Source organism: Ranitomeya imitator, chromosome 1 (assembly GCF_032444005.1).
Source record: "Ranitomeya imitator isolate aRanImi1 chromosome 1, aRanImi1.pri, whole genome shotgun sequence".
Classification (NCBI taxonomy): Eukaryota; Metazoa; Chordata; class Amphibia; order Anura; family Dendrobatidae; genus Ranitomeya; species Ranitomeya imitator.
In genome coordinates, this window is record NC_091282.1 from 569,678,912 (window position 1) to 569,700,745 (window position 21,834).

Below are 21,834 nucleotides of genomic sequence, written 5' to 3' on the forward strand. Positions count from 1 at the left end.
CACGTTCCCCGGCTACAGCTAGTTGTGTGTTAGGTTCAGGATCGCGGTCAGCTCAGTTTCCATCACCCTAGAGCTTGTTTTGTTTTTTGTGCTTGTCCTTTTGTGATTCCCTGCCATTGGGATCATGACAGTTCCCCCAAAGCTAATCATGCCTAAACTCCCACAAAAACCTTTTATTGCCGCTAACGTGCATAATGTGAATGGTGGACAATGTGTCGCAGAGAGTGCTCATAAAATCAAACTAATAAATAAAACTAATCATAAAAATATTGACATGTTGACTTTGTCGTTAAGACCTGTGGGGCCCATGGCTTCTGTTTGCATGATCCATGTTGCTTCTCGTCTTAATAATTCATTGTGATGGTCGCCCCCTCTTTTTGGCAACTTAACCTGTTCTATGCCAGCAAACATCATTACCCCAGCATTCCCACCGTGCGTTTCTCGTATATGACAGATGAGTCTGGGTACTCCCTTCCCTGTTGCTACGGATCTACAATGTTCCCTGAAGCGTATGTACAAACACCTGATGGTTTTGCCTATGTAGTACCGCCCACACGGGCACCATACAACATAGACCACATGTTTGGTTTCACATGTAATGAATTGAATCACTTTATGTTTGACCGGTCCAATATGTAGAATTCTGTCTGTTGTATGATATCTACAATATGTGCAATGTCCGCACCGGTAATTCCCCTTAGGGGTATTGCGTTCCAGCCAACTACTGGTCCTGTTATCTGTTATGCGGTTCTGTACCACTATGTCCCTTATCCTGGTGCTCCTTCTGTTTGAAATTAAGGGACCTTTAGCCACCAATTCAGCTAGCTCCCTATCCCTATCCAATAGATGCCAATTATTTCTGATTGCAGCCCTAATCTGTTGGTCCATAGGGCCATACTGGAAACAGAACGTAAATCTTTTACCTGCAGGGCTATGTACGTTATTCACTCTACTGGTTCTACTATTCATTTTCCTCCGAGCATCCTGCAGAACATAGTCGGGGTATCCTCTATATTTTAATCTCTGTTCCAACTCATATGCTTGTGCATCAAACCCTTCTTGTGTGCTATTTGCCCTACTAGTTCTAACTAGCTGGCCATAAGGTAGCGACCGCTTAGTGTGGCTTGGGTGGTAGCTGTTAAAGTGCATAAGTGCGTTAGTGGATACCGGTTTCCGAAACAATTAGTGTTGAGCCACCCCCCTAGTGTTCCAGTTCATTTTGGTTTGTCGAATTGGGGCATGTTCAATGAATGTTCGTCGAACGTTCGACAAACACCGTCGAACCCCATTGAAACCAATGGCAGGCAAACACAAACACATACAAACACATAGAAAACACATAGAAAACAACTTAAAAGGTGTCCAAAAGCTGACAAACTGCTCAGAAGACACAACAAACACATGGAAAAGTACATATAGTCATACGAAAATAAAAAAGGTGGAGGATTAAAAGGAGGAGGAGACACAGATATAGGCATGTCATGCCCTTCTAAAAATCAAGAAAGGCTGGAGTAAAAATCTAAAATCAGCCTACTAACACCCAGACGTGACAAAAAAATTTAAAAAAGAAATATCTTTAGGTAGAATGGCGGGTCCATTCAGAACACTTACCTTAGAAGATGTAGTGGTATCCCCGTTGGGAGTCGTGCCAAAAAAGGAACCCAATACATTCAGACTAATCCACCATTTGTCATATTCAAGGGGCAGGTCAGTAAACGACAACATCGACGCGGAACCAAATACAGTACTATATACCGTACCTCCTTTGACGAGGCAATCAGGCGGGTCAAGAAGTTGGGAAGGGGCATCCTAATGGCCAAAACAGACATTGAGGGGGCGCTCCGGTTACTACCTGTGCCTCCGAATAGTGCCCGCCTATTGGGCTACTTCTGTGAAGGAGCATACTACATAGATCGCCGTTTGCCCATGGGGTGCTCCATATCCTGCTCACTATTTGAGGTGTTTAGTTGCTTCCTTGAATTGGTCATCATGGAAGTTTCTAAGGGGGCACATATTATCCATTGCCTCGACAACTTTTTATGCCAGGGCCCAAAAGATTCGCCACGGTGTGAATACATTTGGTAGTCCACCTGTGACAAGGAGAGAGCTGGAGGGAGAGTGGACACCCCAGAGTCGAGGGGTTAGATTGAGAAAGAAAGAAGGCGATGTAGCTTGCTTCATGGGTGGAGTACTCTGCTGAGTAGCAGAAACTGCTGCTAGGCCCAAAAGGATTTCCTGGGCTAGATGCAGTTAAAAATTAGTAATTAGATAAACAGGTGGTGTAGCTTGCTTCATGGGTGGGCTACTCTGCTGAGTAGCAGAAACTGCTACTAGGCCCAAAGTATTGCCTGGGCTAGATGAAGTTAAAAAATTAGTACTTAGATAAACAGACGGTGTAGCTTGCTTCATGGGTGGGCTACTCTGCTGAGTAGCAGAAACTGCTACTAGGCCCAAAGTATTGCCTGGGCTAGATGCAGTTAAAAATTAGTACTTAGATAAACGGGCGGTGTAGCTTGCTTCATGAGTGGGTTACTCTGCTGAGTAGCAGAAACTACTACTAGGCCCAAAAGGATTTCCTGGGCTAGATGCAGTTAAAAATTAGTAATTAAACAGGCGGTGTAGCTTGCTTCATGGGAAGGGTACTCTGCTGAGTAGCAGACACTGCTACTAGGCCCAAAGTATTGCCTGGGCTAGATGTAGTTAAAAATGATTAATTAGATACACAGGCGGTGTAGCTAGCTTCACAGGCGGGCTACTCCGCTGACGTGCAGACACTGCTACTAAGCCCAAAACGATTTACTGGGTTAGATGCAATAAAAATTTAGATACACAGGTGGTGTAGCTTCACAGGCGGGCTACTCCGCTGACGTGCCGACACTGCTCCTAGGCACAAAACTATTTACTGGGTTAGATGCAGTAAAAATTTAGATACACAGGTGGTGTAGTTAGCTACACAGGTGGGCTACTCCGCTGATGTGCAGACGCTGCTCCTAGGCCCAAAACGATTTACTAGGTTAGATGTAGTAAAAATTTAGATACACAGGTGGTATAGCTTCACAGGCGGGCTACTCCGCTGACATGCAGACACTGCTACTAAGCCCAAAACCCCAAAACGATTTACTGGGTTAGATGCAGTAAAAATTGAGATACACATGTGGTGTAGCTAGCTTCACAGGCGGGCTACTCAGATGACTACCAGACAATGCTACTAGCCCAAAAGGATTGGCTGAGCTAGATTACACAAAATGCTGTGACAAACACTTGCACAGCACTGGCACAGCACTGGCACAGACCTGTCTGGCATAAAGTGCTATGAACTGCTGTAAGCTACCCTGAAAATTGCTGATATTACAACTAGTCCCGACTCCCGACTCCCTAAAAATATCTCTATCTAACAATAATCTTTATTTTTATATAGCGCTAACATATTCCGCAGCGCTTTACAGGTTGCACACATTATCGTCGCTGTCCCGGTTGGGGCTCACAATCTAAATTCCCAATTCGTATGTCTTTGGAATGTGGGAGGAAACCGGAGAACCCGGAGAAAACCCACGGAAACACAGAGAGAACATACAAACTCTTTTGCAGATGTTGTCCTTAGTGGGGCTTGAACCCAGGACTCCAGCGCTGCAAGGCTGCTGTGCTAACCACTGCACCACCGTGCTGCCCTAACAGAAAATTCTCTCGCAAAAAACACTCTTAGGCTGCCGTCACACTAGCAGTATTTGGTCAGTATTTTACATCAGTATTTGTAAGCCAAAACCAGGAGTGGAACAAATAGAGGAAAAGTACAATAGAAACATATGCACCACATCTGCATTGTTCTGTCTTCATACACGTTGATATGGTGTGTGATCCGACATACGGCATAAACCACTTCTGTCTCCCAAATAAGCAGACTGTTCTCTGTAGTCTAACTTGTTTATTGGTAAACATGAGCGTGGTAAAACTATAAGAATACAAATAATTTTAGTAAGTATTGGGCAAATAATAACATGACTGTAACTAACAGGGAAAGCATACAGGATGATGCAACTTCTATAATAACTACATACAGCAGGTAACCAAAAATCACATTTCCTGTGTACTGGCTGCTATTATACAGTTAATCACACTCTATAGAATATTACATAGCAAGAACAGGGATAATGATCTTACCGGATAAACTTAACCGGAATGGCAAGTAAGTGAGGTAGTTCCAACACAACAGAAAAACACGTGTGTCCAGGAAGAACACAGAGAGAAAATGGAGTTTCCCCTTCCCATGATACCTTGGTGAATCCCAGAATGCAACACTCTAATAATTGCTGAAAAACACAGGTAATAAATTTAACCACCACTGGGTGGTGCTATAACACAGCAAAACCAAAACTATGGTATTAAACCTTTTTAAAGCTAAGTACGAAACCCTGACCTTCGCTAGAATGGGCAGAACACTCAGGTTCTTTTGGCAAAAACAGTAAGACAAGTTCCGCAACTGGTCTGAGGAATAGTTTACTCTCCCCGACTTGCCTACTTTGACCTCGACCTTACGCACCTTCCCATCTTTGCTTGGGAGTATCTTAGTGATGAGGCCTAGTGGCCACTCATTACGGTGAGACTGGCTGTCTTTCATGAGAATGACATCACCGGTTTTGCTGTTTGGTTTGTCGGTCTGCCACTTCTTCCTGGGTTGTAAGGTGGAGAGGTACTGCTTCCTCCATCTGTCCCAGAAGGTATTGGAGAGACTTTGGACTTGTCTCCATTGTCGTCTGTAGAGGTCCTTGTTGCTAAATTCTCCAGGTGGAGCGCTGAGAACGCTGGCTTTCTGAGTAAGTAACATGGCAGGAGTGAGAATGGTCGGATCCTCAGGGTCACCAGAAAGTGAAGTCAATGGTCTAGCATTAATGATGGCCGAAACTTCTGCCAGGAATGTGGTCAAACTTTCATGTGTGAGTCTTGCGCTACCTGCTTGCAAGAAGATGGAGTCAAGGATTCTGCGTGCCATTCCTATCATTCTCTCCCAAGCACCTCCCATGTGAGAAGAGTGTGGAAGATTGAAAGTCCAGGTGCATCCCTGCTCATTCAAGTATCTTTCCACCCTGGTGGTGTCTAGGTTGTAAGGAATTTGAAGTTCTTTCACTGCTCCTACAAAGTTGGTACCTCTATCGGAGCGTATGTGCTTCATGGGTCTGGTTGCATGGTCCGCAGGATTGTGGTTTGTGGACACATACAGTGGGGCAAAAAAGTATTTAGTCAGTCAGCAATAGTGCAAGTTCCACCACTTAAAAAGATGAGAGGCGTCTGTAATTTACATCATAGGTAGACCTCAACTATGGGAGACAAACTGAGAAAAAAAATCCAGAAAATCACATTGTCTGTTTTTTTAACATTTTTTTTTGCATATTATGGTGGAAAATAAGTATTTGGTCAGAAACAAACAATCAAGATTTCTGGCTCTCACAGACCTGTAACTTCTTCTTTAAGAGTCTCCTCTTTCCTCCACTCATTACCTGTAGTAATGGCACCTGTTTAAACTTGTTATCAGTATAAAAAGACACCTGTGCACACCCTCAAACAGTCTGACTCCAAACTCCACTATGGTGAAGACCAAAGAGCTGTCAAAGGACACCAGAAACAAAATTGTAGCCCTGCACCAGGCTGGGAAGACTGAATCTGCAATAGCCAACCAGCTTGGAGTGAAGAAATCAACAGTGGGAGCAATAATTAGAAAATGGAAGACATACAAGACCACTGATAATCTCCCTCGATCTGGGGCTCCACGCAAAATCCCACCCCGTGGGGTCAGAATGATCACAAGAACGGTGAGCAAAAATCCCAGAACCACGCGGGGGGACCTAGTGAATGAACTGCAGAGAGCTGGGACCAATGTAACAAGGCCTACCATAAGTAACACACTACGCCACCATGGACTCAGATCCTGTAGTGCCAGACATGTCCCACTGCTTAAGCCAGTACATGTCCGGGCCCGTCTGAAGTTTGCTAGAGAGCATTTGGATGATCCAGAGGAGTTTTGGGAGAATGTCCTATGGTCTGATGAAACCAAACTGGAACTGTTTGGTAGAAACACAACTTGTCGTGTTTGGAGGAAAAAGAATACTGAGTTGCATCCATCAAACACCATACCTACTGTAAAGCATGGTGGTGGAAACATCATGCTTTGGGGCTGTTTCTCTGCAAAGGGGCCAGGACGACTGATCCTGGTACATGAAAGAATGAATGGGGCCATGTATCGTGAGATTTTGAGTGCAAACCTCCTTCCATCAGCAAGGGCATTGAAGATGAAACGTGGCTGGGTCTTTCAACATGACAATGATCCAAAGCACACCGCCAGGGCAACGAAGGAGTGGCTTCGTAAGAAGCATTTCAAGGTCCTGGAGTGGCCTAGCCAGTCTCCAGATCTCAACCCTATAGAAAACCTTTGGAGGGAGTTGAAAGTCCGTGTTGCCAAGCGAAAAGCCAAAAACATCACTGCTCTAGAGGAGATCTGCATGGAGGAATGGGCCAACATACCAACAACAGTGTGTGTCAACCTTGTGAAGACTTACAGAAAACGTTTGACCTCTGTCATTGCCAACAAAGGATATATTACAAAGTATTGAGATGAAATTTTGTTTCTGACCAAATACTTATTTTCCACCATAATATGCAAATAAAATGTTAAAAAAACAGACAATGTGATTTTCTGGATTTTTTTTCTCAGTTTGTCTCCCATAGTTGAGGTCTACCTATGATGTAAATTACAGACGCCTCTCATCTTTTTAAGTGGTGGAACTTGCACTATTGCTGACTGACTAAATACTTTTCTGCCCCACTGTAATGCCACTGTTTAGGGTTGGTGGATCTCCTGATCCTTAGCACCCGATTGCTGACATAGACATAGAAACGATGAGTTTCATTGCAAATGTACCTTGCTGTCAGTGTAGAACTCGATTTCTTTGACCTCCAGGTCCATTTCTGTCGAGATAAGCTCAGCTAACTCTACTGCTAACACAGCTGCACAGAGTTCCGGTCTGGGTACTGTGTGTTCACGGAGTGGGGCCAGTTTTGTCCGGCTCATAACAAGCCTCACGTGGCATTGTTCATTGATGTCAGTAGTTTTCAAATACGCCACTGCTGCAATTGCTTTGGTTGAGGCATCGCAGAAGATACAAAGCCTTTGCATCTTGATTTCTGTTGATGGCACAGAGGCATATGGTCGTGCAACGTAGAGACTTGACAGGGCTTCTAAAGAGTTCTTCCATCTTACCCACAAGTCTCTTTTCTCACTGGGAAGCGGATCATCCCAATCGGACGTCTCTTGGGTGAAGTCTCTCAACATCATTTTACCTTGGATAGTTACAGGAGTTACAAATCCCAGAGGATCGTACAAGCTTTTCACAACGGACAGGACGCCTCTACGCGTGGAAGGTTTCTCTTCTTCGCTGATCTGGAAGGTGAATGCATCCTTTTTCAAATCCCAAAGTAAACCCAGGCTCCGCTGCATAGGAAGGGAGTCCGTGCTTAAATCCAAGTCTTTTAAATCGGTTGAGTAATCTTGAGAGGGAAAGGCTGCCATTCGTTTTTGGCTGTTGGAAGCAATTTTGTGCAACCTCAAATTGGATGAAGCGAGCATTTCTTGTGCCCTTTTCAGGAGACTGACTGCCGACTCATCTGTGGGTGTGGATTTCAGGCAGTCATCTACGTAGAAATCCTTTTCCACAAAAGATCTTACATCCGATCCATACTTTGCTTCACCCTCTCTGGCTGAATGTCTAAGCCCATAGATAGCGACAGCAGGGGAAGGGCTGTTCCCGAAGATGTGTACCTTCATACGATATTCCATGATGTCCTTGTAGGGGTCATTATCGCGGTACCAGAAAAACCTCAAGTAGTTTCTGTGTTCTTCTTTAACAAGGAAGCAGTGAAACATCTGTTGTATGTCGGCCATAAATGCTACTGCATCTTTGCGGAAACGAAGAAGTACTCCCAGAAGTCTGTTGTTGAGGTCTGGACAAGACAGAAAGACGTCGTTTAAAGAAACACCTTCGTATCTGGCACTTGAGTCAAATACCACTCTTATCTGACCTGGTTTCTTCGGATGATACACACCGAAAATAGGTAAGTACCAACATTCCTCGGAATCTTGAAGTGCAGGTGCAATTTCCGTGTGGCCATTCTGGAAAATTCTCTCCATGAAGGTAAAGAAGTGCTCTCTTGTTTCTGGAGCCTTCTGCAGTTTGCGTCTAAGGGAGACAAATCGACTGTAGACAAGTTCTCTGTTGTTGGGTAAGCGTTGCCTCTGTGGTTTGAATGGTAAAGGTGCGACCCAACTCTTTGATTCATCTCTTACTATCTCCCGCTCCATGATGTTCAAGAACAGTCTGTCCTCTATGGACGTTGCTACCTGGTTGTCTTCTCTTGTCCTGTGGAAAACTGTGCACCCTATATGATCTTCCTCACCGTCGCATGCATGGTCTTCACAGGAAGGATCAGATAACGGACAAGGTGGAGGGGCGTTGTGTGGCAATTCTTTAATCAGGAAACTGCTCTCGCATGGCTGGAAGAGAGACGGACGTCCATTCTCGAGGGTATTGGTGAGCATGCTGTTGACTGATGTCGGCCTGTGTGCTCCACCCAAACAGACGTCTCCCACAATAACCCATCCTAGGTGAAGTCTCTGAGCATATGGGGCGTTTTGTGGGCCGTTGATCTGTCCTCTAGCCTTGTGGACCCGTAGAATGTCTCTTCCGAGGAGTAAGACGATAGGAGCTCCTTGGTCAAGCTCCGGGATCAGGTGAGCTATACGTCTCAAGTGGGTGTGATGAGCTGCTACCTCCGGTGTAGGTATCTCAGACCTGTTGTCCGGAATTTGATTGCACTCCAGTATCGATGGCAAGGATAAGCAGGTTTGACCGTCTATAGACTCTACTTTGAATCCGGTCGCTTTTCTCCCCGCCGTCTCCACAGTACCTGCACATGTCTTCAAGGAGTACGGAAAGCTGGGACCAGCAATGTTGAAGGTGTTGAAGAAAAAGGACTTAGCTAGAGACCTGTTACTCTGATCGTCCAAGATTGCATATACCTGGATTGCCTTATCCCGTTGGCTCGCTGGGAATACTCTGACAAGACAGATCTTCGAGCAGGATCTTCCTGCTACAAGTTCCTTGCAGATCTCTGTACACTGAGAAGTGACCACTGGGGTGTCAATGTCAGTGTCCATCTGTTTTTCGGCAGACTCTTCTACTCGCGACGATACCCCTGAGGGTGGTCCAGGGTGTAAAGCCATGTTGTGCTCCACACTACTGCATTCTGCGCATTTCACACTGGTTTCACAGTTCATGGCGAAGTGTGAGGTAGTCGCACAGCATCTGAAGCATATCTTGTTTTCCTTTAGGAAGCTCTTACGGTCTTCTAGAGGTTTCTCCCTGAAGGCTCTACATTTTAGTAGAGGATGAGGTTTCTTGTGTAAGGGGCAGTGTTTGCTGAGATCCTGAGGTTTGTCCTCCTCTGGAGAGGACTTACTTGCCCTGTAAGGAAAACCTGTGGAGGTAACATTAGTTTTGTGTACTGCCACTGGTGTTTTACTGGGTTTTACACCGGAGGCAGTGGTACATGACATAGTGAAATCAAAACTGGGGTCATTTCTAACTTTAGCCTGCTGAGCAACAAAGTCTACAAACACCCTGAAAGGAGGAAATGGCACCTTATGAGCCTGTTTGTAACGGGACCCGTGACTGACCCACTTTTCTTGTAAGTTGTAAGGGAGCTTTTGGACAATCGGGTTGACACCTCTGGCAGTGTCCAGGAATGCCAACCCTGGTAGGTCACCTTCTGCCTGAGCAGCATGTACCTACATTAACAAGTCGCTCAGTTCCCTGAGCTTTTGATAACCCTTATTTGCTATCTTGGGGAAATCATCAATTCTTTTATACAAAGCATTTTCTATAGCTTCTATTGACCCATAACATTCTTCTAGTCTCTCCCACACCATGCGAAGTTCCTGATTCTTTTGGCGTGTTCCGCTGACTCGCTCCCAAGCCACTTAACCAGTAGATCTAACTCTTCACTACTGGAAAGATGCAAGTCTCTGATGGCATTCTGGAAGGAGGCTCGCCATGCTCTGTAGCTTTCAGCTCGATCAGTGAACTTTACAAGTCCCTTGGTCACCAGCTCCCGGCGAGTAAAGAACCTTGCAAAGTTCATAGTGGCTGAGTCAGTGCCGACATGAGCTGGTGTGCTGTTGTCATGCGGTGTGTGTGGTGCATCCTCATACCTGGTAGGAGCTTCTGGCTTAGGAAAGTCTGTATAAAACCGTTCTGAAGCGAAGGGTGTCCTTGTCAGTCTGGGAGGAGGCCGTACCTTCTGTTCTGTAAGACGGTAGTGGTGGTCGACGTCGTTTCGCAGTATACCTTCCTGCTTCCAGTATGGTGTTTGGAGGAAGGATCTCTGGTAATCTGTATAGGCTGGTTGGTGTAACGGATCAGAGTTGTCTTCTATTCCGGGATGTTGGTGGACATATTCTGAGAGGCGTTGACGATCAAGGTCTGGTCCACGTACGTCGCTGTCACGCTCAGATTCGGGAAACTCCACGGCTTCTAAGAACTCAGCTTTGGTTATTGCGGCTGCTGCTTCTTTTTCAGCGGAAAGCCTTTCTAAGGTCGCTTGCAGGCGTGCTGTATCTGCGTCTCTATCGGCTTGCAGGCGGGCTCTTTCTGCTTCTTGCTCGGCTTGCAGGCGGGCTCTTTCTGCTTCTTGGCAGGCTCTTTCTGCTTCTCTATCTGCTTGCAGGCGGGCTCTTTCTGCTTCTTGCTCTGCTTGTCTTAACTTTAACTGCATCTCTTGTGCAGCGAAGGAGGATCTTACCTTCGCCGCCTCAGCTTCTGCTCGGGCGAGGGTGACAGACCTTTTCGAGGAAGACTTGCTAGAGCGGCTTGTTTGGGACCTCGTCCTGAGTGAAGATGCTCGACTTGCAGACATTGTGTGTCCGTTTGTAGGCTGTAGGACGTCTCAGAGCGGGTAGGAATGACTTCAGCGTGGACTGAGACGTGTCGTGCTTGGTGGGCTGCACTCTTGGTACCTGTGGCTGTATGACGGCCGCGGCGTAATCTGCAGGCAGTGCGGTGTAGTACAAGCGGCTGCGTAAATGGTCTTTGCTATTGCTGGCGTCTAGCCTGGTTTTACTAGCCTCCGCTGGTATTCAGCCTCCTTTTTACTGCTTGCTGGTATCTAGCCTGCGTTTACTGGCCTCCGCTGGGGTATAGCTTCCGTTTTACTGCTTGCTGGAATCTAGCCTGCGTTTTACTGGCCTCTACTGGTATCTAGAATCCGTTTTACTGTTCTGTCTTCATACACGTTGATACGGTGTGTGATCCGACATACGGCATAAACCACTTCTATCTCCCAAATAAGCAGACTGTTCTCTGTAGTCTAACTTGTTTCTTGGTAAACATGAGCACGGTAAAACTATAAGATTACAAATAATTTGAGTAAGTATTGGGCAAATAATAACATGACTGCAACTAACATGGAAAGCATACAGGATGATGCAACTTCTATAATAACTACATACAGCAGGTAACCAAAAATCACATTTCCTGTGTACTGGCTGCTATACAGTTAATCACACTCTATAGAATATTACATAGCAAGAACAGGGATAATGATCTTACCAGATAAACTTAACCGGAATGGCAAGTAAGTGAGGTAGTTCCAACACAACAGAAAAACACGTGTGTCCAGGAAGAACACAGAGAGAAAATGGAGTTTCCTCTTCCCATGATACCTTGGTGAATCCCAGAATGCAACACTCTAATAATTACTGAAAAACACAGGTACCGTATATACTCGAGTATAAGCCGACCCGAGTATAAGCCGACCCCCCTAATTTTGCCACAAAAAAACTGGGAAAACTTATTGACTCGAGCATAAGCCTAGGGTGGAAATGCAGCATTTACCGGTGAATTTCAAAAATAAAAATAGATCATTATTTCCCCATAGCTGTGCCATATAGTGCTCTGCACCGTTCATTTTGTCCCATAGCTGTGCCCCATATAGTGCTCTGCACCGTTCATTTTGTCCCATAGCTGTGCCCCATACTGTGCTCTGCACCGTTCATTATTGCCCCATATCTGTGCCCCATATATGCTCTGCACCGTTCATTATTGCCCCATATCTGTGCCCCATACTGTGCTCTGCACCGTTCATTTTGTCCCATAGCTGTGCCCCATACTGAGCTCTGCACCATTCATTTTGTCCCATAGCTGTGCCCCATACTGTGCTCGGCACCGTTCATTATTGCCCCATATCTGTGCCCCATATACAATGCTCTGCACCGTTCATTTTGTCCCATAACTCTGCCCCATACAGTGCTCTGCACCGTTCATTATTGTCCCATATCTGTGCCCCATATATGCTCTGCACCGTTCATTATTGTCCCATATCTGTGCCCCATATATGCTCTGCACCGTTCATTATTGTCCCATATCTGTGGCCCATATATGCTCTGCACCGTTCATTATTGTCCCATATCTGTGCCCCATATATGCTCTGCACCATTCATTATTGCCTCATATCTGTGCCCCATATATGCTCTGCACCGTTCATTTTGTCCCATAGATGCTCCACATAAATCTGTGCCGCTGCTGCTGCAATAAAAAAAAACACATACTCACCTCTCTTGCTTGCAGCTCCCAGCGTCCGGTCCCGGCGCCTCCATCTTCCCGGCGTCTCTGCTCTGACTGATCAGGCAGAGGGCGCCGCGCACACTATATGCGTCATCGCGCCCTCTGACCTGAACAGTCAGAGCGCAGACGCCGGGAAGATGGAGGCGCCGGGAAGATGGAGCGACGCCCGGCGGCTGGAACGCAGACAGGTGAATATAAAATACTTACCTGGTCCCAGCGATCCTGACGCTCCCTCTGCCTGTCACAGCTGGTCTTCGGTGCCGCAGCCTCTTTCTCTATCAGCGGTCACCGACACCGCTGATTAGAGAAATGAATAGGCGGCTCCACCCCTATGGGAGGTGGAGCCGCCTATTCATTTTTCTAATGAGCGGTCCCACGTGACCGCTGAAGAGGGGAAGAACTGCAGCACCGAAGACCGTGGGACGGCAGGGACAGCGCGAGGATCGCTGGGACTAGGTGAGTATGCCCCAGCGCCCTCACCCCCTCACCCGCCGACCCTGCCACCCACCTTGACTCGAGTATAAGCCGAGAGGGGCACTTTCAGCCCAAAAATTTGGGCTGAAAATCTCGGCTTATACTCGAGTATATACAGTAATAACTTTAACCACCACTGGGTAGTGCTATAACACAGCAAAACCAAAACTATGGTATTAAACCTTTTTAAAGCTAGGTACGAAACCCTGACCTTCGCTAGAATGGGCAGAACATGCATTTATCACCCACTCCTGGTTTTGGCTTACAAATACTGATGTGAAATACTGACCAAATAATGCTAGTGTGACGGCAGCCTTAGACTGTATAGTGCCCACAGCAGCAGCGGTACCATCTAACACTCAGCTGCAGCAGTGAGGAAATGGTGGCGACAGGGCAAATGGCTGGTTCTTATAGGGCAAGGACATATGACATACAGTACACAGCCACTGACACATGCCCTTGCTTGTGTGCATCACATGCACATTGCTGTGTGTGTGTGTGTGTGTGTGTGCACTGCTGATAGGCTGAGAGACTGCACCGCCCCACTGTAAATGCGGAGAAGAAAAAGGAGATCGGCGTTATTTCAGCACAGATCTATCCCAAACCCCTCCCCCCGCCTACTTTACACTGAAACAGTCTATTAACATTAACCCCTTCATGACCTTGGGATTTTTTGTTTTTCCGTGTTCGTTTTTCGCTCCCCTCCTTCCCAGAGCCATAACTTTTTTATTTTTCCGTCAATTTGGCCATGTGAGGGCTTATTTTTTGCGGGACGAGTTGTACTTTTGAACGACATCATTGGTTTTACCATGTCGTGTACTAGAAAACAGGAAAAAAATTCCAAGTGCGGTGAAATTGCAAAAAAAGTGCAGTCCCACACTTGTTTTTTGTTTGGCTTTTTTGCTAGGTTCACTAAATGCTTAAAAAGACCTGACATTATGATTCTCCAGGTCAGTACGAGTTCATAGACACCAAACATGACTAGGTTATTTTTTACCTAAGTGGTGAAAAAAAATTCCAAACTTTGCTAAAAAAAAAAAAAATTGCGCCATTTTCCGATGCCCGTAGCGTCTCCATTTTTCATGATCTGGGGTCGGTTGAGGGCTTATTTTTTGCGTGCCGAGATGACATTTTTAATGATAGCATTTCGGTGCAGATACGTTCTTTTGATCGCCCGTTATTGCATTAAAATGCAATGTCGCGGCGACCAAAAAAACGTAATTCTGGCGTTTCGAATTTTTTTCCCGCTACGTTGTTTAGCGATCAGGTTAATGCTTTTTTTAGTTGATAGATCGGGCGATTCTGAGCGCGGCGATACCAAATATGCGTAGATTTTATATTTTTTTTATTGATTTATTTTGATTGGGGCGAAAGGGGGGTGATTTAAACTTTTATATTTTTTTTATTTTTTTAACATTTTTTTCAACTTTTTTTTTTACTTTTGCCATGCTTCAATAGCCTCCATGGGAGGCTAGAAGCAGGCACAACTCGATCGCCTCTGCTACATAGCAGCGATCTGCTGATCGCTGCTATGTAGCAGAAATGGAGGTGTGCTGTGAGCGCCGACCACAGGGTGGCGCTTACAGCCACCGGCGATCAGTAACCATAGAGGTCTCAAGGACCTCTATGGTTACAATGGAGACGCATCGCCGACCCCCGATCATGTGACGGGGGTCGGCGATGACGTCATTTCCGGCCGCCCGGCCAGAAGCGGTAGTTAAATGCCGCTGTCTGCGTTTGACAGCGGCATTTAACTAGTTAATAGGTGCGGGCAGATCGCGATTCTGCCCGTGCCTATTACGGGCACATGTCAGCTGTTCAAAACAGCTGACATGTCCCGGCTTTGATGCGGGCTCACCGCGGAGCCCTGCATCAAAGCAGGGGATCTGACCTTGGACGTACTATACCGTCCGAGGTCAGAAAGGGGTTAATAAACAGTTTTAATGTGAAAATCAAATTAGGCTTTTGGTGAACGAACAGTTATCGAACAGAAACTCAAACAGACGAATTTTAAGCAAATTGTTTGAGTTCGTCGAACGTCTCGAACACCGCCCAAAACAGCTCGAATTTGAAATTGGCGAACAGTTCAACTCGAACACCGCTCATCTCTAATTAGGATATGCTTGGTTCGAGCAACGAGCACTCAAACATTTTAATGCTTGCTCATCCCTACTCGCAAACTGCATGCTGATGAGTGTATATAATTGAACAGTATGAGAAATCATGAAAGTGTTTCAAATATTATACATTTCGGAATTACTCATAAATGAACAGTCACTAAATACTGTATTTTTGTTGAAGGTATGATGAAGAAAGAATTAAAGCTAGGAGAGAAAGGTAAGCAGTAATGTTTCCATGAATAAATTCCAAACCTAGAAAAGTGCCCTGACTTTCATTACTAAATTGTATTTCAATCATTTTTGTTGGATTTTTTTCAAAGAAATATAGGAATGGGAACCAGTGGAAGGAAAAGAGGGGAAAAGGAATCATATTTATTAAGAGGATACAAAATAAGTAAAAGGGAAAGAAAGGATCATCACTAATCCCTCATGTTGATTGACAACACAGGCAAAGATGTTCAAAGCCTAACAGGCTAATATCACTGAGAAATACCAAACTCAATCAAAGCAAGTGGGGACGTGTTGTGGAGGCTTTAGTGATGAAAGCTAGGTACTCTACGACAAGACAGCTATTTTTATAAATGTCTTTATAGAGGTTATCAGGGACATGTTTTACCCCAATGGGGCTAAGGATATATCAGCAGATATTTTTTAACTACCTGACTGTTCTGTCCTGCAAAGATCTCTTGGATTGATCACAGACCATTCCTGCTGACAATTTTCCTGCTTCCTGTGACATCATGTTGACAGAGCAGTTCTATCTCTTCCACTCTGCTCCGGCAATCAACATGCTGTTTGAGTCAGGAGAGATTGTCACAAGGAAGAACAGTCAGGTAGTTAGCAACTACCTGCCGATAAGTGCTTAACACCAAAGGCAAAAGAAAAAGTATAACCTCTTTAAGTGTACTACCAGTTTGCTGTTATTAGATCAATAGGGAGCAATCTGATGATAGTACTCCCATATTGCTTTGAGCCCACTCATTTCCTTATCGACCTTTTACTTTAAACTGCATGCTGTCCCTGTAAAAAGACATACACAAAAAAATAATCACGTGGTTAAAAAAAATAAAACTCATGAAATAGGCCTGGACAGAAATGATGATACCCTTAACTTAATATTTTGTTGCACAACCTTTTGATGCAATCACTGCAATCAAACGATTCCTGTAACTGTCAATGAGACTTCTGCACCTCGCAACAGATATTTTGGCCCACTCCCCAAGAGCAAACTGCTCTAGTTGTCTCGTGTTTGAAGGTTGCCTTTTCCAGATGGCATGTTTCAGCTCTTTCCAAAGATGCTCAATAGGATATAGGTCAGGGCTTATAGAAGGCCACTTCAGAATAGTCCAATGTTTTCCTCTTAGCCATGCTTGGGTGTTTTTAGCTGTGTGTTTTGGGTCATTATCCTATAGCAAGACCCATGACCTGCAACTGAGACCAAGATTTCTGACACTGGGCAGCACATTCCTCTCTAGAATCTCATGATGGTCTTGAGATTTCATTGTACCCTGCACAGATTCTAGACACCCTGTGCCAGATGCAGCAAAGCAGCCCTAGAACATGACAGAGCTTCCTCCATGTAGGGACTGTGTTCTTTACTTGATATGCTTCATTTTTCCATCTGTAAACATAGAGGTGATGTGCCTTGCCAAAAAGTTCCACTTTTGTCTCATCTGTCCATAGTACATTCTCCCAGAAGCTTTGCGGCTTGTCAACATGTAGTTTTGCAAACCCTGAGTTATTTAAATGCACTTGCTTTTTACTTAGTTACAGCAGGGTTTTTTGCTCATTTTGTTTCTTGTAAGTTTTGTGCACTTTATGGCCAATGTGAACATGCATTTATGTGTTGCATGTATATCAACTTAATGCAAGCTCAATTTTTGTGCTTTTCTTTGTATTTTTGCACTTTGTGCAAGCCGGGGCGTGACCTCCCTGTTCTGAGCTGGTAATTACTTTTAAAAGCTTCCCCAGACTGGTGTCCATAGATTGGGATCCAGTCCTGTTGTCTACCCCTATTCACACACTGAGGTCAACTCTGACACACGGTAAGGTTTTTAATATTAGACAGCGTAGGACCGTCCCAATCAGTCACCTTGACGACGGTGGGATGGCTTTTCTGCTATTTTTGATCAAAACCGTATTACTTAGAACCCTGAGTTATGTAAATGCACTTGCTTTTTACTTATTTAGTTACAGCAGTGTTTTTGCTCATTTTGTTTCTTGTAGGTTTTGTGGCTTGTCATCATGAAGTTTGGCAAATTCCAGTCTGGCTTTTTATGTTTTTTTTTTTCAACATTGGTGTCCTCCTTGGTTGTCTGCCATGAAGTTCACTTTGGCTCAGACAACAACGGACGGTGTGATCTGACACTGATGTTCCTTGCGCTTGAAGTTCACCTTTAATCTGTTTAGAAGTTTTTCTGGGCTCTTTTGTTACCATTTGTGTTATCCGTCATCAATTTTCCTCTTGCGGCCATGTCCAGGGAGGTTGGCTACAGTCCCATGGATCTTAAATTTCTGAATTAGATGTGCAGCTGTAGTCACAAGAACATCAAGCTGCTTGGAGATGTTCTTATAACTTTTACCTTTAACATGTTTGTCTATAATTTTCTATCTAATCTCCTGAGACAACTCTTTACTTCGCTTCCTCTGGTCCATGTTGAGTGGGATACACACCATGTCACCAAACATCACAGTGAGTATCTGTAGCCCTATGTACAGGCCCTCTCACTGATTCCAAGATTGTAGACACCTGTGATGCTAGTTAGTGGACACGCCTTAATTTAACATGTCCCTTTTGTCACATTTTTTTTCAGGGGTACCATCATTTCTGCCCAGGCCTATTTCATGAGTTTTATTTTTTTTTTTTTTAATTCTGTGGAAGCATGGTTGAAAACCAATGTCTGACTTTTTTATTTGTTCATTGTCATAGATCTTTTATTTATTATTTCGTTTGTCAGATTCAAGTTATTACTGTGACCGTTGTGGGTTTTTCTGTCATTAAATGAGGGGTACCAACAATTTTGACCACGTGTGTACAAGACATTTGTTAAGCTTCTCCTAGAACAAATCACCATACACATAATCGGCCAAACCTATTTATTTTATTTATTGGTTATTGGTTATTGGTAGTTGCATGAATTTGCATTACAAAGGAACAAGGGTACTTTTAGATCTTATCTTTGTACTAGGGAATTCGAAGCTGGAAAGATGGAGAAACAAATGGACATGGCTGAAGAGGCAGAAAATCAGGAGATGCTTCTACACTATTAGGATTGATAAATCCGTCCGTATCACTTCCAGCTCACTCGAGCAGTAACACAGAAAGCACAAATACATGTATAAAAATCAATCTTTAATTAGATACAACAAGAAAAAAAGAAATCTACAAAATATATACACAAAATATATACAGAAAACCTCAGTATCTCAGACGTGAGGGACCGACAAACTACTAGTCATATCTGCGCAAATAGTAATAGATATAAATCAATCATTAGATACCATCAGCTGCATACTATAATGGTTTCCACAAACCTTACAATGACATTAAGTCCGTAGAAGGAGCTGGTAAACTTTGTATACAAGCTATAGACGTAAAGACTCCCAGCTTCCGCCGCACTATTAGCTAAAGCATAGCTCCCTTCAATAAAGCTAGGTGCTTGCTGCAAGCCGAAGCCACAAAGGAGACATAAGATAATATATATTTTGTAGATTTCTTTTTTTCTTGTTGTATCTAATTAAAGATTGATTTTTATACATGTATTTGTGCTTTCTGTGTTACTGCTCGAGTGAGCTGGAAGTGATACGGACGGATTTATTGATATGTGACAATTGCACAAGTGGATAATTATTGGATCATTGAGTTGATTTAACTATTAGGATTGATTCAGACGTCCGTGTTGCACGCACGTGTTCTACCTGTGTTTTTTACAGACAATGTGCCTGTGCAAAACTCATGGAGACATGTCCAATTTTTCAGCAGCACAGATTAGGGTTGAGCGAAACGGGTCGTTCATTTTCAAAAGTCGCCGACTTTTGGCAAAGTCGGGTTTCATGAAACCCGATCCGACCCCTGTGCGGGGTCGGCCATGCAGTACGCGACTTTCGCGCCAAAGTCGCGTTTCAATGACGCGAAAAGCGCCATTTCTCAGCCAATGAAGGTAAACGCAGAGTGTGGGCAGCGTGATGACATAGGTCCTAGTCCCCACCATCTTAGAGAAGGGCATTGCAGTGATTGGCTTGCTGTCTGCGGCGTCACAGGGGCTATAAAGGGGAGTTCCATGTTACTGCTGCTGATCTGAGCTTAGGGAGAGGTTGCTGCCGCTTCGTCAGAAGCAGGGATAGCGTTAGGCAGGGTCCATTAACCACCAAACCGCTTGTGCTGTAGCGATTTCCACTGCCCAACACCACCTTCGGTGTGCAGGGACAGTGGAAGCTACATTTTTTTTTTTTTCCCCCTCAGCGCTGTAGCTCATTGGGCTGCCCTAGAAGGCTCCCTGATAGCTGCATTGCTGTGTGTACGCCGCTGTGCAAACCAACTGCTTTTTTCAAAGCACAAATCCTCTTGTTCCTTCCTTTCTGCACAGCTATCTTTTTGGTTTGTACACACTTTTTATTTAATTTGTGCATCAGTCCACTCCTTATTGCTGCCTGCCATACCTGGCTGAGATTACTGCAGGGAGATAGTAATTGAAGGACACTCCCTGTTTTTTTTTTTTTTTTGTGGGAGATTAAGATTGACATTTCTGCTAGAGTGCCATCTCTGTCTGTGTCATCTCTCACTCAGTGGGCCATAGAAAGCCTATTTATTTTTTTGCTTGATTTGGGTTATAAAATCTACCTGAAAAAATCACTACATCAATCAGTGGGAGAAAAATATTGGCCTCAGGGCTTGTGTGCCACTCTTGACTCCTGTGTGCATCATCACTCACTCAGTGGGCCATAGAAAGCCTATTTATTTTTTTGCTTGATTTTGGTTCTAAAATCTACCTGAAAAAATCACATCAATCAGTGGGAGAAAAATATTGGCCTCAGGGCTTGTGTGCCACTCCTGACTCCTGTGTGCATCATCACTCACTCAGTGGGCCATAGAAAGCCCATTTTTTTTTTTTTTTTGCTTTATTTGGGTTCTAAATTCTACCTGAAAAAATCAATAAATCAATGAGTGGGAGATTAATATTGGCCTTTGGGCTTGTGTGCCAGTCCTAAGCGTGCCATCTCTCTCTCTCAGATAGTGGGCCATAGAAAGCCTATTTATTTTTATTTTTTTTTATTGGGTTTATAAATTTTCCCTGGAAAAAAAAAAAAAAAGTGGGAGATTAATATTGGCCTCTGGGCTTGTGTGCCAGTCCTGAGCGTGCCATCTCTCTCACAAATAGTGGGCCATAGAAAGCCTATTTATTTTTTTTTTTTTGGTTTTATAAATTCTCCCTTAAAAAAAAAAGGGAGATTAATATTGGCCTTTGGGCTTGTGTGCCAGTCCTAAGCGTGCCATCTCTCTCTGTCTCTCAGATAGTGGGCCATAGAAAGCCTATTTATTATTTTTTTTATTGGGTTTATAAATTTTCCCTGGAACAAAAAAAAAAAAAGTGGGAGATAAATATTGGCCTCTGGGCTTGTGTGCCACTCCTGACTCCTGTGTGCGTCATCTCTCACTCAGTGGGCCATAGAAAGCCTTTTTTTGTTTTATTTGTTTTCTAAATTCTCCCTGAAAAAATCATTTTATTTTCTTTGGTTTCTAAATTCTTCCTGAAAAAATCATTTTATTCTATTTTTTTTTTCCTAAAGTCTCCCTGAAAAAAAAAAACAAAAAAAAAACAAATCAGTGGGAGATTAATATTGCCCTTTCTGCTTGTGTGCCAGTCTTGACTCCTGGGTGTGCCATCTCTCTCTCTCTCTCCAATTGTGGGCCATAGAAAGCCTATTATTTTTTTAGCTTGATTTGGGTTCCAAAATCTACCTGAAAAAATCACTACATCAATCAGTGGGAGATAAATATTGGCCTCTGGGCTTGTGTGCCACTCCTGACTCCTGTGTGCGTCATCTCTCACTCAGTGGGCCATAGAAAGCCTTTTTTAGTTTTATTTGTTTTCTAAATTCTCCCTGAAAAAATCATTTTATTTTATTTGGTTTCTAAATTCTTCCTGAAAAAATCATTTTATTCTATTTTTTTTTCCTAAAGTCTCCCTGAAAAAAAAAAAAAAAAAAACAAATCAGTGGGAGATTAATATTGCCCTTTCTGCTTGTGTGCCAGTCTTGACTCCTGGGTGTGCCATCTCTCTCTCTCTCTCCAATTGTGGGCCATAGAAAGCCTATTATTTTTTTTAGCTTGATTTGGGTTCCAAAACCTACCTGAAAAAATCACTACATCAATCAGTGGGAGATAAATATTGGCCTCTGGGCTTGTGTGCCACTCCTGACTCCTGTGTGCGTCATCTCTCACTCAGTGGGCCATAGAAAGCCTTTTTTTGTTTTATTTGTTTTCTAAATTCTCCCTGAAAAAATCATTTTATTTTATTTGGTTTCTAAATTCTTCCTGAAAAAATCATTTTATTCTATTATTTTTTTTTCCTAAA

At 44.0% G+C, this 21,834-nt stretch overlaps 1 protein-coding gene across 1 annotated transcript in view; it reads left to right on the forward strand.

Moving 5' to 3' along the window:
• Positions 1 to 21,834, forward strand: part of ATCAY (ATCAY kinesin light chain interacting caytaxin) — a 322,397-nt gene that overhangs the window by 286,771 nt on the left and 13,792 nt on the right. Inside the window, exon 10 of the mRNA XM_069767815.1 lies at positions 15,441 to 15,476. Coding sequence (XP_069623916.1) covers positions 15,441 to 15,476 — 36 coding nt within the window. The remainder of the gene's footprint in view (positions 1 to 15,440; positions 15,477 to 21,834) is intronic.